The sequence below is a fragment of the Alexandromys fortis genome, unplaced genomic scaffold (assembly GCF_014885135.2).
Source record: "Alexandromys fortis isolate MF-2015 unplaced genomic scaffold, M_Fortis_MF-2015_v1.1 scaffold_88, whole genome shotgun sequence".
Taxonomy (NCBI): Eukaryota; Metazoa; Chordata; class Mammalia; order Rodentia; family Cricetidae; genus Alexandromys; species Alexandromys fortis.
In genome coordinates, this window is record NW_026067961.1 from 4,711,571 (window position 1) to 4,732,161 (window position 20,591).

General features: G+C 41.6%; 1 protein-coding gene across 10 annotated transcripts in view; it reads right to left on the minus strand.

Moving 5' to 3' along the window:
• Rere (arginine-glutamic acid dipeptide repeats) overlaps positions 1 to 20,591 on the minus strand; it is a 351,136-nt gene that overhangs the window by 194,098 nt on the left and 136,447 nt on the right. For 9 of the 10 annotated variants that reach the window (XM_050153152.1, XM_050153151.1, XM_050153155.1 and 6 more), the window contains exons 3-4: positions 17,191 to 17,261; positions 8,210 to 8,335 (exon numbers count right to left, since the gene is read on the minus strand). In XM_050153152.1, coding sequence (XP_050009109.1) covers positions 8,210 to 8,335; positions 17,191 to 17,261 — 197 coding nt within the window. The remainder of the gene's footprint in view (positions 1 to 8,209; positions 8,336 to 17,190; positions 17,262 to 20,591) is intronic. The other variant, XM_050153161.1, reaches the window with a different exon arrangement.

Below are 20,591 nucleotides of genomic sequence, written 5' to 3' on the forward strand. Positions count from 1 at the left end.
GAGAGAGAGAGAGAGAGAGAGAGAGAGAGAGAGAGAGAGAGAGAGAGAGAGAGAGAGAGAGAGAGAGAGCAAACTCTCCAACTACACAGAAACCAGATTAGTTTGTTCTTTCTTCTTAGACAGGGTCTTTCTATGTAACTCAGGCACTAATGTTACAAGAATTCCCTACCACACATGGCTCAAAGAAGTTCTTTCACAATAAAAGTAGGTACCAAATATAATTAGCTTCATTTCTAATATATAAATATATATATTAGAATATATATATAAGGTTTCCTTTTTTTTTTCCTTGTTTGAGAAAGAGTGTTAACAGTTCTGGCTGTCCTAGAACTCACTAAGATCTGCCTGCCTCTGCCTCCCAAGTGCTGGGAATAAAGGCGTGCACCACCACCTTGCAGAAGGTTTTCATTTTTTTAAGTAGTACAAGTTTTCAAGTCTCAGAAGAACTAGTGCTAGAGACACTGGTAAAAACATAGAGGCCTAACACCAGCCCTGTGCTTCAGAACTGCCTGCACACTGCTCTACACTGTGCACCACTCTACACTGCTCTATACTGTGCACTCCACTCCACACTCTACACTCCACTCCACACTGTGCACTCCACTCCACACTCTACACTGCTCTATACTGTGCACTCCACACTCTACACTGTGCACTCCACTCCACACTGTGCACTCCACTCCACACTCTACACTACACTCCACACTGTGCACTCCACTCTACACTCCACTCTACACTCCACACTACACTCCACATTGTGCACTCCACTCCACACTGTGCACTCCACTCCACATTGTGCACTCCACTCCACACTGTGCACTCCACTCCACACTGTGCACTCCACTCCACACTGTGCACTCCACTCCACACTGTGCACTCCACTCCACACTGTGCACTCCACTCCACACTGTGCACTCCACTCCACACTGTGCACTCCACTCCACACTGTGCACTCCACTCCACACTGTGCACTCCACTCCACACTGTGCACTCCACTCCACACTGTGCACTCCACTCCACACTGTGCACTCCACTCCACACTGTGCACTCCACTCCACACTGTGCACTCCACTCCACACTGTGCACTCCACTCCACACTGTGCACTCCACTCCACACTGTGCACTCCACTCCACACTGTGCACTCCACTCCACACTGTGCACTCCACTCCACACTGTGCACTCCACTCCACACTGTGCACTCCACTCCACATTGTGCACTCCACTCCACACTGTGCACTCCACTCCACACTGTGCACTCCACTCCACACTGTGCACTCCACTCCACACTGTGCACTCCACTCCACATTGTGCACTCCACTCCACACTGTGCACTCCACTCCACACTGTGCACTCCACTCCACATTGTGCACTACACTCCACACTGTGCACTGCTCTACACTGTGCACTGCTCTACATTCTACATTGCACAGCGCTCTACAGAGTCAAAGGTCAAACAGACAGCCTTGAACTAGAATGAAGGCACAGGGTTAAAAGTGCTTGTTCTTAAAAGAGATGAGTTCAGGTTCCAGTACCCACACTAGGCACACCACCTGAAACTCCAGCTTCAAGGGATCTGATCTCTATGTACATGCACATACATACACTCAGATATATACACACAGAAAAAAATAGTATGTAATCGTTAACAAAAATGATGAGCTAGGTATGTTGCTGTGTGTTTCTAGTCAAAGCTGACTGGGAGGCTGAGGCAGGAAGATGATGACTAGAGAGCGCAGTAGTTCAGAAACAGCCTGGGCAACCTAATGAGTCTCAGAAATAAGACAATAAAAATGACAGGTAAATAAATAAATGGTGTACAGGAGCACATGAACATCTGTAATGGTTACTAATGCTTGTCACCCTGACAGAAGCTAGAATCACTAGGACACATGCCTCTGGGATGTCTGTGATCATCTATGTTAGGTTAATTGAAAGAGGAAGATCCACCATTTCATGGGTTGGAGTCTCAGACTGTATAAATAGGGGAAAGCTAGATGAGAATGGTATTCATTAGTCTTGGCTTCCTGAAGGTGGATGCAGTATAATCAGGTGCCTCCAGATCCTGTCGTGATTTTCCAATTACAGCAAATGAAATTCTTATATGAGCCAAAATTTACCCTCCTTTTAAGCTTTTTCAGGGTGTTTTACCACAGCAACAGGTCAAGAACACATTTTATTCCCCAGAATATCCCTTATGGGTCATGTAGTGGCATTTCATTTGTATAATGATGGGAGTGTCATCTATCTGTTGCTTTCATTGGTTAATTAATAAAGAAACTGCTTGGCCTTTGATAGGCCAGCCCTTAGGTGGGTGGAGTAGACAGAACAGAATTCTGGGAGAAAGAAAGCCGAATCAGGCATTCGCCATGATTCTCCCACCCGACACAGATGCAGGTTAGGATCTTACCGGTAAACTACCACCTTGTGGTGGTACACAGATTATTAGAAATGGGTTAATCTAGATGTGAGAGCTAGCCAGTAAGAGGTTAGAGCTAATGGGCCAAGCAGTGTTTAAAAGAATACAGTTTCCATGTAATTATTTCGGGGCATAAGCTAGCTGGGAGCCAGGAGCCAGGCGGCAGGAATGCGGCCCGCAGCTCCATACTACATTGTATTTTAATAAATAAAGCTTGCCTGAATATCAGAGAGCAAAACAGTCCCATTGATGAGCCTCACAAACCAGGCAGTGGTAACATACACCTTTAATTCCAGTAGCCACACTAGTTGCCATAGAAACCTGGCAGTGTATGCCTTTAATCCAGTGGTGCACACCTTTAATCCCAAGGACAGTCAGGGATACATAGTGAAACCCTGTCTCAAAACCACCCTCCCCCAAAGATACTTTGAATAGAACTTCAGAGAATTAAAAAAATGAAATGGAAAAAAAAAAGCTTTTTAAAACTTTGTGGGGAGGGTGCCATGCATATGTGCCACTGCATGAATGCCATAGAAAATATTCTGAAGTCAGAAGGCAACTTGCTGGAGTCACCTTTCATTCCACCAGTAGGTTCCAGAGATAAAACTCAGAACATGAAGCTGGTGTTTAAGAACCTTCATCCACTGAGCTGTCTTACTGGACAGAATAAACTAGAGATAGTGTCAAGAGAGCCTAAGAAGAGGAAAACGACCACTCAGCAACTTAAGCATAGCTGGCTGACTTGAAGTTCTAACTGACCCAGAGAGGAACCTTCCGAGAATGGACATTAATGATGCCATTTTTGGAACTCATCTTGAACTTGTGGGTTCTTGCGAACTCCCTTGTGTTTCTTCTGTGGTTGGTAGGACTAGATAAGTACATAACCACACCTGGTTTATTTACATCCCTAACCTTACCTTTAGATTATTTTCTTTTTAAAATATACTGATTAGAATCTAGAGTAAACAGCTAAAAAACTTTGCATACAACCATACAGGACTACCACACAATTTCAGAAAGTTCATTAAATCTTCTTGAGCTCACAGATCAACTAGATAATCAGATTATTAGTTTAGGAAAATGTTTTTTAAACTATAGTATGTATGAGTCAGAAGTTTCATTGGTGGGTGGGTTTTGTCTTTTTAGTTTTTATCTGTGCACACAAATGTATGTGTGTCGTCTGTGTATGATAGGACAACTTGCAAAAGCTGTTTTTCCCCTTCCCTGATGTGGGTTCAGGAAACTGAGCTCAAGTTACCAGGTTTGCTGGTAAGCACTTTTTTAACTATGGAGCTCTCACGGGGCCCAGCTAATGTTTATTTCTGGGTTGTTTCATTTGGGTGGGGGAGGGCAAATTGAAACTGTAGAACTTTAAGACAATTCTGAAGCCATTTCTGACAACTCTCAGTCTCAGCAGTAATGTTCCTCCCTTCCCTCCTGGGAACCAAGGACCTAACAATTGCCCACACACATACTGAAATGTTGGGAACGTTCATCATCTCCCTGAGTCCTTGTGAATGTTCTCCAAATAGAACTCAGTTATTGAATAGGGGCAAGATAACCCTTAGGTGTTGACTCAGTTACTGATGTTTTGACTTAGGCCCTGGGAAGGGGCAAAGTGACCCTCAGATGTTTTCCCTTACCTCACCTGATCTGGCAACCACTCTCCAGCCAATTATTGGTAATAGCCCTTTTGAATAAGTCAATCACAATAGTTAAAGAACAACCCCCAGACAACCCCTTCCTTCTGTGGTTTTTTCCTTTAAAAATAGCCTGTACCAGACATTCAGGGTCTTCTAGCCTCCCGACTGCTGGAAGATCCTGTCATGACAGAATTAATAAAATCCTCATGCTTTTACATCAGCTGTGATGTGAGAGATAGTCTCTTGGGGCGGCAACTCCTCCTCAATGATTTGAACGCTAGGGTCCACCAAAAGGAAATTTTTAAAACTGCTGCTCTTTAAAATTCTCTTATTATTAAATTGTTATTTATCATGTGTGGATGCATGTGTGTGGGCCACATGTGCCAAGGCTCTCTACGGGGACCAGATGACAGATTGCAAGAATTAGTCTTCTGTTTTTAAGGTGTGGGTGCCAGGGACTAAACTCACTTTGTCAGGCCTGGTGGCAGGCAACTTATCAAGAATTCCTCAAACCATTATGACAGCATTGTGTTTCGTTTTTTTCTTTTTGAGACACGGTCTCACTATGTAGTCCTGACTGCCCTGGAACTTGTAGAGATCTGCCTTCCTCCTGACTGATGGACTAACATGTGTGCTGCTACCACCATGCCTACCTAGCCCACAGTACTGTCTTAAATTATGTCTGCTGGCCACTCAGAAGTTGTCTCAAACACACAAAGGGTCATGACTAAAATTTTTAAGTATTAAACTGTGGTGGTACTCAGAAGAGCAGAGGTAGAAAGACTGCACAGATAAGGCAAAGCATAGCTGTTACACAGTAGGGCCTTGTCTTTCATTTTGAGATAGTGGCTCTCTGTGTAGCCCTGGCTGTCTAAAAACTCACAGAGCTCTATCTGCCTCTGCCTCCCATGTGCTGGGATTAAAGATGTGCGCTACTACCACCTGGATTTTTTTTTAAAGTAAGTAAATAATTACAAAATTAAATCTAAATAATTAAATGTACCAACTCAGCTTTGGTCTCCTAGCATTGAGGAGGACGGGTGTAGCCCAAACGAAACCTGGCAGAGCTGTATCTAGGGCAGAGGAAACAAAGGTGGGTGTAAATCACCTAGAAATAGCAGCACTGGGGTTGTTTGGATCAAGCCTCCTCCAGGATGCCATATGGCGTAAACTTTGAAAATCATCGGGGTCAGGAGTGACAGAAGCTGTCTCTGAGCACACTGTGGAAACCGAGGGAATGGTTCCTCTGCTTTCCTTCATCCTCACTTCTCCCAACCATTACATGAGCATGATTCTTTCTGCTAAAAAAAAATCCAAACCAAAAGATTTTTCTTTCTTTCTTTCTTTCTTTCTTTCTTTCTTTCTTTCTTTCTTTCCCTTCCTTCTTTCCTTCCTTCCTTCCCTTCTTTTGTATTGTTTACTTGTTTTTGTTTATTTGATAAAGGATTTCTCTGTGTAGCCCTGGCTGTCTTGGAACTCACTGGTAAACTAGGCTGGCCTTGCACTCACAGAGATCTGCCTATTTCTGCCTCCCAAGTGCTGGGATTAAAAGCAAGTAAGGCAAGCACCACCACCCAGCTCCAGGAGATTCTTGGTAGGTAGTAAAAATGTTTTCTCTTCAGCACAGAAACTAACAAGAGTAAGTAACTTAAAAATTTATAAAATTAGCACTTGGAAGACAGAGGCAGGCAGATCTCTGTGAATTCGAGGCCAGCCTGGTATACAAGAGCTAGTTCCAGGACAGGCACCAAAGCTACAGAGAAACCTTGTCTCAGGGGAAAGAAAAATTGTGTGTGTGTGTGTATATATATATATATATATATATACACACACACACTCAAATCCAATAAGTTCACATACCTAAATATGTAGAGAAAGCTAAATTATGATATAATAAATATTATCCTATAAAAACTAAATAACAAAAATAGTTCATTAGCAAAGACATCTGGTGCATCATGACAAGGAACATTAAGGATATTGTCTGAAACCTTGTAATCAATTTTTTTCTCCCAGCAGTTCTGTCATTACACTCTACTAGATTTGTATGCCTGCAGAATTCATGGGAGCCCCACACGGGGGTGGGGGCTCTGCCAACTGGATCTAGCAAGAATGACTTTGGCAACACGAAGCACCATTAAAGAACAATCAATGTAATTAGCCTCAGGCAGCATCATCTGACTCAAGGAAGATTTATCATCATATTATTGACTCTTCTCCAGTCTACAATGATGATGGCAACTAAGGATTCTACCAATAATGAATTTATTTAAATCCTCAGTGGATGCTGAAAAATAGCAATACTGATCCTCACTAATGCTATCATAGAAAGTTTCCTAAAAGATCAGCATAGTGGGCAAATTTTAAAATCCATTCAGCAAACCCTGGTTAGGCAGTACCACAGTAAATAAAAAGGGTCTAAAGGGTAACATCTTATTTATTAGAGTAAATCAAGAAAATACCAGCCTACAGGACAAACCATATTCCTCAGATACATAAAGGAACAATACACATCTACGACTGACGTTTACCAGGAAGGCAGTCAAAACTTCACTGATTTGTTTTTCCCTTAAGATGTAAGTAAATTCAACAGCACTGAGGATTTTATCCGCAAAATTAGATTTTACCTTCTGCTATGTGTGCTTATTATCTCAGGGAATCCAAGGCTTACATAGGAAGCTACATCAAACACATAAATGTGACATTTTAACAACCACCCTTAGTTTTATTACACGTGTGAAGTAGGAGGGAAGATGTTAAGCAGCGCTCTCTCTCTCTCTCTCTCTCTCTCTCTCTCTCTCTCTCTCTCTCTCTCACACACACACACACACACACACACACACAACCTCGCTTGTTTTCACTATTAATAGCAATCTCTATAGGTTTGTTCTTCTTCATCCTACATAGGGATGACAGCCCTAACTCTCCAGTGCTGGGATTACAGGCATGCGCCACCACCGCCCGGCCCAAGTGAATCTTCTTAAACAATAGCTTGTAAGACACCTCAATTAGATCTCTTTTCTAAGCCTTCAAAAGCTCTCTACTGCCTACTCCATAAACATCGTAACTAGTCTGAGACCTCAGCCCTATTTTACATCTTCTCCTCTGCCTTCAGCACCCACTTATATATGCTCTTCACGGACATCCTATGTCTTCTCACAACTCCTAGAGTAACCAGCACATTGTCTACACTGTAGGATGCGTGTACATTCTGCATATCTACATCATATTGACATGTCACAAATGCAGAGCTTCTGGATTCTAATCCCTTTCACAAAACCGCATGTTATAACCTGCACAGAGAACTGAGCGCCAGGACACTAATATTGTACAATACACCTACACAATTGATCATGTGTTGAAGCACCTGGTACTATCTATGTATTCGTGAGATGACTACCCTCCTGGATTATTTTCTGGTACACTACAAACTTAAACCCACCAATCTGATGACTCTTCATTAGCCTTCTATAAACATTATCATTAAAGTCCTCCACAAAGGAAGAGAAAGAAAGGCAAGTGAGCACACAGTCCACAAGTGGGAAGCTACAGCACATAATAAATGCCCTCACGGAGCACCACCTTATCCTGCTCCATCTTATGCATCCTCTCATCAAGTCACAGAGGAATTATCAGGGTACAGCCAGGAAAGGCAGAGCCACCCCAGACCACTGAAGGGTTTCTTGACTACACAGAAAAGCCTCACTGTTTGTGAACAGCCTTCCACAATGTGTCTCCTGAAGAGGGCAGCGGCCAAAACAGTTTAGATCCTTGGGCCTGGAGTCACAAATGAGTCCTGGGAAATGCACAATCCACACTTGGACTTAAACTTACCCCCTTTCCCCCATCTCAGATGCCAACATCCATACTCGCTGCTGATTGCCAGCTCCTGCTCCTTGCAGCAGCCCAGCATGCTCTCTGCTGGTGCCAAAATACCTTCCAGCAAACCCCACTAACTTCTGAAACTGTCCTAGAGGGGTAAGGCAAGTCCCGTATTGTACATCCTCTGTGCATGTACTTATCACTCTTTTTAAACACATTATCATACAGCACATTTTAAAAGGGGCTCTGGGAGGGGAGGTAATATCCTATTTTATACCCTATGGGATATAAAATACTGATAGCTTTTAAAAACGGGATTCTCCTTACCCCTACAGGCCCTCTCCCGGCTTCAGAAAGGTGCTGTGGTGGCTGTGATGCCACCGGCAGAGAGCATGCTGGGGGGTCACACAAAGCAGGAGCTGGAGATCTGCAACAGGCCTGGGAGTTGTGGACCTAAAAGAGAAAACAGTTTTAAGTTAAGGTGCCCATCACCCCCATCCTGGTTACTAGGGGCACTCAGCACACAGCAGGTGTCTGCATGAATCCTTAAAAAGCAGAGAACCACTGACATCACCAAGAATTTGTATCCCCCGTGGAGCTGACCTCTCCACATTAGTCAAAACTGTTTATTTCAGTGTCAGCACCTGCACGACCCTTCTGGCTCTGTATTTTAACCTGGGTCCATCTTTAGAGTATGGTGTGTGCCCCTCAAAATAACCAAGTTAAGATGCAGCAGCATGCTTCGCTCATTGTGACAGCAGCATTCCAAAGTGTCAGACAGGAGAGAGCCGTGAGCAGACAGACACACTGAGCTTTCAGAAGAGTTTCTGTGCTAAGATGCTGGGAACACCCAAGGGTTAGGGGGGCCAGAGAAAGCACTGCCACTTCAAGAGACAGCAGCTTAAAGCAGGACAAAGGAGTGCACTGAAATGAGCTTTAGTTTCTTCACAATGTCCCCAAGTGAGAATAATAAACAGGCAAACCGTATCAAGTTCAAGAGAGGTATTATTTCTTCTAGGGACCAAAGATAGCTTTAGCGTGTCCTACAAGTCTTTTTAAAAGGAAAACAGCGAAACCAGCAGAGAAGGATGCAAAGCAACTTCTGAAAGCCAGCACTGTCCCTTGAGCACAATAAGAGACACCCCTCAGACAAGAACTCCCAGCTGCACCCATTGAATATTCGAGAGCATATAACATATAAAAGCCTAACTACAGAAATTTCATATGGTGCTAAATGAACTGTTTTAAAAAATCCACAAAATTCAAATACTTATATTAAAAACCCGTTATTACAGTTACTTAAGAATTAAAGAAGCAAACTTTAACACAACATCACATCATTATTAGTATCTTGCGGTGTGTAATTCTTTGAGGTCATACTCTGATAGACTCTCATTCCTACCAGCTCAATAGATGGTGCTAGAACCATACCTCCAATACTCCCAGAAAAACAGCCAACTCCAAGTAGAAAATACAACTGTGTGTTACAGTATACAGTACAGTCAGTATTTTTTCACAGTAAACAAAAATTAAAACTAAATATCTAGTTAACTGTTTTCAGTCAGGAATTCAATTAACCAGAATTCAAATTCAAGTATCAAATCCTCCTCCATTCTAATTAAGGGTTTCAATTTTTTTGTTTTGTTTTGTTTTTTGAGACAGGGTTTTGGAGCCTGTCCTGGAACTCGCTCTGTAGACCAGGCTGGTCTCAAACTCACAGAGATCCGCCTGCCTCTGCCTCCCAAGGGTTTCAATTTTTTAAGAACCTAGCGAAGCATTTCTCAACACTTTGGAATAACCTATTTTAAATATACAAATAGTTCAAGTCTTACAATATTTTAAGCATTTTAAGAAAAACCAGCCTTCTCCGGGCAAATTATTCACAAAAATCAGAAAACACTGGTGACATCTGAATCTACCCTAATTTTCTCAGTAGTTTTTGTTTTTCTGACACTTTTTTTTAGTTGGCCATTAATACAAAGATCCAAATACACACACGAACAGTGAATTTCCATGTAAGGAAATGAGTTTGAATGAAACTTCAGCAATATTCTTGGCACAGTAGATTTCCACAAGTATCCTTATCTCAAATTTTTGTAAGCTCTTTGAGAAAAAAGGAATATGTAGTTTCCTGCATTGAAAATTTTCACATAGATAACATGTTCAGTAAATTATATTTAGAGGTAAATATTTTAAATGCATACAATTAAACAAAACAGCAATTACTTCTTGGGAGTCCTAAAAGTCAATTATATTAGGAGAAAAATGAACTTTGCAATAATTACATACCATTAAAACATTACCTCCAAGACACCTGCTCTGCCACTGCTGACAGGAAAAAAAGACTTCTGAGAAATGAAGTGATGGGGACTGAACTCTGGCTTACTCATCCCTAGAGCCTCCTTTTGATCTCTACCGAGGTAGACGCTTCTCTGTCCATTTCTAAATTACATTCACACCATACAAAAGGATTGTGGTGACTGAAAAACATCTTTTAAGATCACTGCTCGGTAACTAAAGAGATGTGGGATCTGGCCAGGAAACAGTAGCCCCACCTGACTTCTCCATGCAATTCCAAATGAGAGAATATCCTTCTATCTCACGTCTCTTGAACATAACTACATTGCAAAGACCTTCAGCCCTGTATGTCCTGGCACATACGTCCAGTACCCGAGTACACATTAACAAACAGAACAAGTGAGGGTGGTCTTTATTTTAGGCAAGGAAAAAGGTGTGACCTCTAGAAGAAGAGTTTGGCATCAATTCAATCAATATGCAACATCTTCTACCTTAGAAATCAGTTTATAGGGCGGTGATAGCGCACACTTTTAATCCCAGCACTTGGAGGCAGAGTGTGAGTTCAAGGCCAGCCTGGTCTACAAAAGCTAGTTCCAGGACAGGCTTCCAAGCTAGAGAAAACCAAAAAGAAGAGAAAAGAAAAGAGAAATCAGTTTCTAAATATGTACAACTACTATACATCAAGTCTTTAAACGAACAAGGAAAATAAATCATAGCATAAGGAATTCAATAATGTTACAACATCAACATCTGAGGGGCAGGCCCTATGCTAAACAATTTGAATGCCTGACTTTGCATCTAAAAACAATCTACTTGCAAGGTCACAAACAAGGCAGATCTTATATCCCAACATCATGGATTGACCCGCCTAAGCTCATCAAAGATGACAACTAATGAAAGAGAAATGGAAATCAGACAACCTGAAATCAAAATTCAAACTATCAACCTATACAGCCTCCCAACCTTCATCTCAGGCCCAGACTAACACTTCCCAAATGCTAAACTGCACATGATCAAACAAATGCAGACTCCCGGTCCCATCCCAGTTCACTGAGAAGAAGGTTCTAATGTGGCAGTGACCTACAACTAAAGTGAAGTAACCACCTCCCAGATGCCCATGCATCTATGTTCCATGCTACAATCACAACAGCTGTGTACAGTCCATAACTCTGGTGATTCACTCCTATGCAGAATCCCAGCTGAAGAGAAAGAATTTCTTTGTAGCCCTCTTCTGCTCTATTGTCAGGGGATGCAGGAATAAAAAACAATGAGCAGTAACAAGTTTTTAGAGTGGATTGTGGGTTCTGGGAACAAACTCAAAAAGAAATTTCAGCCGGGCGGTGGTGGCGCAGGCCTTTAACCCCAGCACTTGGGAGGCAGAGGCAGGTGGATCTCCGTGAGTTCGAGGCCACCCTGGTCTACAGGAGCTAGTTCCAGGACAGGAACCAAAAGCTACAGAGAAACCCTGTCTCGAAAAATAAAAAAAATAAAAAATAAAAAATAAAAAAGAAATTTCACACACATACATATCCTTCCTGGAAACTCATTTGATATAAATAAACCTACAATTACTTAATCCTAAGGAACCCAAACCATACTTCCTCTAAAGTACGGATGAAGGCAGTCAAGAACACTAACAGAGTGGCTCTGAGTATTACCTAGAAATAAACAACTGGTAGTCAGTGCCAGGTATTGCAACTCCTTGGAATTGCACAAGGAATCAAACTAATTTCAACAATATACTCTGGGTTAACTTTCTCAAAATCCATGATTACTTCTAGGTAGAAAATTATTCCATTCATGCTTAAAATTGAGATTATAGAATGTTGATAATTTTAGTAAAAACAAGAGTTCCTTTCAGAACAAAAAATATTAAGTCTTCCTATCAATCCTATCCAGTGTTCTCTAAAAATGGCTGATGCTTAATGCTACAGATTCTCCAATTAGAATCTAAGGCTGCTGAGGGAAGAAACAACATTCTGTACTTCTTCGGTGCCCTCTGTTGGGTTCAACCATGAACAGAGAAAAGGGTTTGCAACAAATGCTTGCGAGAGGAACAGATTGGGAACATTCTTAACTGCATTCTGTTTTTTGTGTTTTGTTTTTTTTTTTTTTTGATTTTTTTGAGACAGGGTTTCTCCGTAGCTTTTTGGTTCCTGTCCTGGAATAGCTCTTGTAGACCAGGCTGGCCTCGAACTCACAGAGATCCGCCTGCCTCTGCCTCCCAAGTGCTGGGATTAAAGGCATGTGCCACCACCGCCCTGCCTTAACTGCATTCTGGATAAAATATACTTTGATGATCAAAAACAAAATCATCAAAACAAACTAGGTCGCACAAAGTGACCCAGAATCCTCTGGAGGCCGGTGGGAGAAAAGAGGAATATGCCATCTCAGGTTCTTTTGCTCTGCTCAATCTAGACCAAGTGGACCAATCATCTTCAGAACAGCAGAATGATCTAAGATTCTAGTGGAAAGGGGCAGGTCTCAGTGAGGTCAGAGGAAGGGGCTGCACCAAGCACCCTCTGGTGTCTCTGCTCTCTCACCTGCTCAGGCAATTCTTGATTCATCCTTTCAGTTCTACCTCTCTGTAGACTGCCACAGTGCCTCAGGTTTCCCCAAATCCATTTTTTTTTTTACAAAGAAATTAATCTCTTCACGCAAGGTCAACAAAGATCACAGATTGCCAAGCCACTATCTGTTACCATTACCACTACTTCCAAGAACTGAATTTATTATTTGAGTTCTTGACCAATATATATTGGTCCTGAAAAGAACAGTGCATCTTTATTGAGTTGCTCACCTTTCCTCCTGCCTCTGAGCATACACCAACACTTTATCAACTTTGCTTGCCAGAGAATACCTCCTCACCCCTTTTTGTCTATTTCTTCCATGAATAACACTAATATATTTAAACAAGTTTTCTTGGCCTAGAAATAAGTGAATTATATGACTATAACCCAACAGAATCAATGTTTCTCAACAGAACACATAATTTATTTCCCTTAAAAATGCTACTTTGGCCAGGCAGTGGTGGGACACACCTTTAATCACAGCACTGGCAGATAGAAGCAGACAAGGCCAGCCTCTACAGAGTGAATGAATTCCAGGACAGCCAAGGTTACAGAGAGAAACCCTGTTCCCAGAAGAAAAAACAAAACAAAACCCAAACAACAATAAGCAAAAAAAGAAAGAAGAGAGAAAAAAGCCCATAACAAAATGCTGTCTTTGGAGTGTTTCTCCATTGGAGTCCCTCCCCTTCTTCACTCTGGCGAATTCTCACTTTTTAATAAACCTATGTTTGTTCTCAAGTCAAACAAAGTGGAGAAAGGAAAGAAAGGGATAAAGACCCCTAACCTTCAAAAACCTGGTTCAGTTAATAACTTACTACTCCATCGGGCCGTCAAGGCACACATTTTTAATCTCAGCACTAGGGAGGCAGAGGAAGGCGGATCTCAGTGAGTTTCAGGCCAGCCTGGCTTACAAAGCGAATTCCAAGACACCCAGGACTGTTATAAAGAACTACCCTGTCTTAAACCCCCACCCCAAAAAAGAAGTTACTACTATGCACTACCATGACCTCCATCTAGTCCTGTGCAAGTAAGTATAGGCTATAAATTTACCTACAGTGTGGGATGGTAGCAGCCTTATATATTATGATGATTTAACACTTGATAAAGAAGAAGTCATGGAGCTTATACCCACAGAAAAAAGTCATCCAAATTTGGACATTTCTGAGGATGAAATGAGAGGCAAATTTATATAACAAGGCATGCTCGACACCACAGACGTGGACTCTGAAGAAGCCCTGAAGCAAGTCCTAGAAAACAACTCAGGCCTCCACACAAAGTCCAAACATTCTTCCTTTCACACACTGAATGCGTCACACACTACCCAGGGCTTTGGGAGTTCAACACACCAGTATTACCATGGCCTTGGTGACTAGTAGATGGCTCCCCACTCCCCAAGCCTCAATTCATTGGCTTTTACTCTCTTTAGCAGTATTAGCATAAGAACACCACAAAGCAGTCCTACAATCCCAGCATACATCCTATTTATACCCCAAACCCTACTGCACCACAAGGATTGTTTCTGCTGATGTAAACAAGACAGAATATCTCTTAGTATAACCTCAAACCAAAGGCTAACAGAACCCATCATGCTATATTTCAAAGCTAATACTTTGTTTTTTAAAGCCATTTTTTATTGTTCTGTTTTGCCATGTTATCTGTTATGGGCAAAATCAACTTCAATCTCTTCTTTAAAAAAAAAAAAACTTTCTATGAAAGAAAGCATATTTCCTCTATAACCTGGGTAAACCAGAGCAAGGAGTCTTGATTATTCTCATCTCAATCTTTTCATAAGAAGTACACAGAACTGAGGAGAGAAGAAAATGGAGGAAAACTATTTCTCTCAGGAGCAAATATTTCACCATCTCTACTATTCTCATGTGACAACTGCAAGTATGTGCTGGACACAGACTCTCAAAGAGAAGCACTATGCAGGTTTAAAATGGACCCAACAGGGGGCTGGAGAAATAGCTCAGAGGTTAAGAGAACTGCCTGCTCTTCCAAAGGTCCTGAGTTCAGTTCCCAGCAGCCACATAGTGGCTCACAACCATCTGTAATGGGGTCTGGTGCCCTCTACCTGACTGTAGGCATCCACGTACTGAATATTGTGTACTAAATAAATAAATAAATAAATAAATAAATAAATAAATATTCAAAAAGCAAATAAATGAATAAATAGACCCAACAGGTAGCACCCTCTATCTCACTTGCTTTGCAGATAGCTTTGATGTTTTAGTACTGACAACAGAAGCTTTAGCTTTTATTGCTGCTAGTACCCTAAGCAATTACGGTACCTCAGCAGGAACCTCACAACTACCATACTATGATCAGTATTTCCTAAGAGATGCTGTTCAAACATGAAAGCACCTGTTCTCTCTCTTTCTCTCTCGCGCACACACACAGAAGAAAGAGGGGGGGAAGGGGGAGGAAAGGGAGGGAGGGAGAGAGGAAGGGAGGGAGGGAGGGGGGGAGGGAGGGAGAGAGGGAGGGAGGGAGGGAGGGAGGGAGGGGGGGAGAGAGAGAGAGAGAAAGAGAGAGAGAGAGAGAGAGAGAGAGAGAGAGAGAGATTGATTTTATTTCAAAGCTATATATTCTCCACGGAACTCTGGTTCTTAGTTTAGCAAAAACACATACACAGAAAACAAACACAAAAAAAGCAGTAGCTGTAGCCACTACCAAAATAAACTCTTCTGGTAACAAGGCCACCTCCCAAAGTTTCAGGTATCAGGCAGTATCTGTAAAAAAAAAATCTTTGTAAAGAAAGATAAAGAACAAACATCTCGAAAAATGGTAAGAATTCATATTGGCAAGAAAACTAAAAAGAAAGCATTTAATTACAAGATAAAGCTGCAAGGCCACTTTGTAAAACAACCAGGGAGCATAGAAGCAGTCTAATAAGAACAAATATTATCTTATAAGTAGGTACACAATTGGCTTGCTTTACTGTATTAATTCTTTAAACTGAAATATTACATACATTTGTGCAAAAACAAACACTCTCAAGTAATGAAGGATTTGGGAGACAGCAGCCACAGATACAAATGTAATAAATTCTCTCCCCCCCCCTCCACCCCCAATACATTGTCTAGAAAGTTACAGAATTAGGATTGCTCTGCACTTAAAACTGTAGGCTGCGGGGCTGGAGAGACAGGTCAGAGGTTGATACTGTCTATTCTTCCAGAGGTCCTGAGTTCAATTCCCAGTAACCACATGGTGGCTCACAAGCATCTCTAATGAGATCTGGTGCCCTCTTTTAGCTTGTAGGCAGACATGGAGGTAGGACACTGCACACAAAATAAATAAATCTTAAAAACAACAACTGTAGGCTGTGGTTCACAATCTTCAAGAAAAAGATCCCGTTCTAAGATCAAAACCCTTAAAATGGTTCACAATGATTCTGTTTCAAGTGTTGTGTAAACAAAGGACTTTTAAAAATAGTGTCGTTTGTGTTGCTCTTAAAAAAGATTATCTTTGAAAAAAATCAAATAAAATATTAATGTCTGAAAAACAGGTGCACATGTGGGTGTGAGGTAAACACATACACAATACTGAGCTGGAGGAGGGGGAGGGAAGGAGGGCAGGGGCTCTCTGTGTAGCACAGACCGTCCTGGAGCTGGTCTGGAACTCCCAGAGATCCACCTGCCTCTGCTTCTTAGCACTGGAACTGAAAGTGTGTCATCACACCTGGCCTGAGTGTGCCTGCCTTACAAGCAGACCTATTCTGAGCCCTAAATGTGGGAATCACGGCCTAAAACCAAGGATTTTGTCAGAAGCACTATCCAGACAACCTTGTTCCCTGGCCAAATTTCCTTCTCCCAACTTCTGCTCCTAGGACACCCTTAAAACTTAAAACTGGCCTGGCCAGGATATAGTCCATACCTGCCATCATAGCAAAATTCTTTTTTTTGGGGGGGGGGGGGTTCGAGACAGGGTTTCTCTGTAGTTTTTGGAGCCTGTCCTGAAGCTAGCTCTTGTAGACCAGGCCAGCATCAAACTCACAGAGATCTGCCTGCCTCTGCCTCCCCGAGTGCTGGGATTAAAGGCGTGCACCACCATTGCCTCTCCCAAGACACTAGTCTTTTTTGATTTACATTTCCTACTCGTTGATAACTAAACTTAACTTCAGGCTCTTAAGAATGGCTGAGCGCAAAGAAACCATTTCAGAGACTACAGAGTATCTCTGAGACTGTCAAAAAAAAAAAAAAAAAAAGGCCACCAAAGCAGTAAATACTTCAGAAACACTGTTTACAATAAAAGAGCATTACCACAATGGACAAACCAAGCTGATGAAACCATCAACTGCTGTATTTCAGCACACAGCCTGCAGGCAGGTAGCACTGACCCACACTGGTGGTCACACCAGGAACACTGCAGAAGCAATGGACAGCCTGTGGGGCTAGAGAGGACACATGGCAGCAGAGGCAGAGCATGGGAAATGCTTACCAGTTTGAAGTCTTGGATGCTGCAGATGAAATATGGTGTGTTTGGTCGCCGACTCTCGATATACACACAGTCTTTAAAAGAAAAAGAAGTTTTTTAAAAAACTGGCATTTATCTTTAAAGAACCAAAACCAGGGGCCACAGATCACTGCATATATAAAGAGCTAGGTAAATGTATATAAACAAGTCAATAATAAAGCAAGCCCCTTTTAATAGTAAAAACAAAGCCTTCCTATGAGTGATATTAAATTATAGATAACATTAATGTGATGGTTTTTTCTGAACATTCTTTGAATAATTTAAAAAACTTAATAAAAGTTTGAATGATTCTATTCAGGGAAAGAAAACTCTACAAAAACTATCGATGTCCAGACAGGGAAATTTAGATAAAGTAATTACTAAAGATTATCCATCAAGACAGGCATGGTGGCAGTGGCCTGTAACTCTAGTCCCAGTGAAAGGGAGTACACACACTTGAAGATAAATCAGAATTATTTAGGTAGACATTCTTATGTCTTCACAAACAGAAACAGCTTTGCCATACGCTACTTCATTTTCAATAAATATTTTGTGAGGAAGCGGATATCTGGAAAGACCAGCTTGAACATGCTACTACAATAAACTTTTCACCTATACCATAAAAAAGAATGAAAACTAATCTACTCACCTCTGGGTAATTTATTGTTAAATATGTTTTGGACTGTAATGAAAACCAAGGCAGCCAATCAAAGGTGGAAGAAGTAAACCAAGTTATTGTTTTAATAGACCTCTTTCAGAAAGAAGAACAGACCACTTTCCTGAGTTACATCTGACATGGCATGGTTGGGCAATTATTTTTGATTCACAGCTCACAGCTGAAGTGTAAAAGGCTGCTTTTTAAAACTGTCTGTAAAACCCAGTTTTTTTAAGAGAAGCGATGAGTTTTTAGGAAAATACTATCCACAGAACAGAACTGGAAGTCGAGGTATTACACACCAAGAAGCAAGAGTTTCACAGCTATGGAATCTGGGAAGCAGGAGAGCAAGGCCAGCAGCGCAAATGCCATCCATCACAACCTTCCCGGCCCTGCAAAATGTGCACATAAACAACAACCAGCTCTGACAATGAAGAAAGCTCTACTTCATCGACACATTCACTAAAAGCCAAGACAGAAAGGACTCACAACTTGGAGTCAAGTCCCACTCAGAAAATAGTAAAGACACTTCAGGTTGGATCACAAAGACAGCCTCTCTAATAGATGTATCTATAATCTACCTATATCCTTCCTGAAAACTTTCTATACAACATGAGGGTCACTGTACCCAAAAGCCGTTTCAGGAAGAGAAGAGATACAAATCCATGAAGGTACTGGAATTCCCCTGACTCTGAAAGATAAACTACTACGAACTCATACACAGATAAACTTCCATTGTCAGGTGTGGTGCAGTCATTATAGCACTAGAGAGAAGGGGGAGGGGAGGAGATCAGGAGTTCAAGGCCAGTCATGGACTACACAGTGAGTCCAAGACTAGTAAGCCCCACATGAAATCCTGTTTCAATAACTAACTCCCACAGCCCACCCCCCCCCCAAGCCTTCTAGAGAAAGAAGCCAGGCGGTGGTGGCACGTGCCTTTAATCCCAGCACTCAGGAGGCAGAGGCAGACAGATCTCTGTGAGTTCAAGGCCAGCCTGGTCTACAAGAGCTAGTCCAGGACAGGCTCCAAAAGCTGCAGAGAAACCCTGTCTTGAACTGCCCACCCCCCACCCCAAAGAAGAAGAAGAAGAAAAATACCCTGCATTCTGATACACGTGAACTTAAGAAAATGTTCTCCTATAAACACACCAAGGTGTCAGTGCTAAGAGAAGAGGCACTGGGGGCGAATGGCAGCTGCTGACACGTGTTTCTTATCTGAGACTAAAGAAAGCTACCTGAGGGAAAGGCTACCTACCACTTGAGGGAAGAACCTGGAACCTGGATCTGTGGAATTACCACATTTACTTATTAATGCCTTTTCCCTACATACAAGCTATCTTTTTTATTTAAACAATTACCATGGCAATCCAAACTGATTCCAAGCTGTGAATTTACATAATGATTTCAATATACAAAGCTGGTATCTGTAAAATCTATGGTTGTGTCAAAAATATCAAAATTTTAAACATGTATGAAAGGGCAGATAAGCTCACTATGAAAGTAGGTGACAAAACAGACTCCTTTGATATAAAAATAATAAATCGTTGAGAAGATTTTGAGTCATACGCGCTAAATATTTTTTCAAGCTGTGTCAAACTTATCAACCAGGGAGGGGGAAATGTACTGTCCTGATCAGTTTTGGCTAATGCATGTTTTAAATAAAATATGAAGCATTTCTCCAGTTAACTTTTTCTTCCTACAAAACAGGATGATCTGTTTAAAGAAAATACACTCTAGGAAATAATTTGGAATTCAAGTCTCACAGGAAATAATTTTTCTTTTATTGCCCTTATGGTTATCTCACCTTGCCCCACCCCCAAAAAGAGGTTAAATTGAGGCCAAATAGTCATTAGAAGTATTTTCTCTCTGGTCTCATTAACCAAGCATCTTATTTAAACTGGTTTATATAAATGTTTATAGCTAGCATAAAACCATTTATTTTATTTGTAGATCTGTCTCTGTTTGTTTCTGCAGTCCTGGGGGTCTAACCTAGGGCCTTATCCATGCTAGACATTCCCAGTTCCAAAGTAGTTCATTTGAAATGCCAAAGTTAAGAACAATGTCAGAGAGCAGCTGCAATGTGTGCCCAGTCATCTTCTAAAGTCAAAATGATTTGGCAAGACTGTCATACAACTTACTGCTGCACAGCTTATCTGAAGCTGGTTATAAGGCTCATGTTAGTCAGCTGAACTGATGATCTGCAGATTGACAACACAATGCTCACTGCAGACACCTTTTGTTTTTAAATGGTAAAGTACTTCTTTGGAAGAAGCAGCAGCTCTAAAGGGCGGAGCAGACAGAGCAGTTCATTAAACGCACAATGCACGTTTTCAAAATCACCACCGGAAAGCAGGCGTTTACCAGATTGAGTCAACAGTTGCTGTGGAGCAAATACATACTGTTTTAATATTAAAATCAGCACGCCTGAAATGGCCAGAAAAAAAATGAATGAAGCTATTTCCATCATCATCAATTATTCTCCACAACACGTGATAACCAATGCTTTATTTTAGCAAGGATGTCTGAGAATGAGATCAGAATATGTTCTGAGTCTTACACTCTTAACACTGAGCCTCTGTGCATGGTGTCACTTCAAATGCTTGTGAACAGGAGCACCAAAACCCATGATTTGGGAGATGATACTGAATAGGGATATTTCTGGCTGTTTCTCATAACCTCGACATAGCTTTGTGTCTAAGAATCAATGCTGCCATCAGCAAACAGAGCCCTC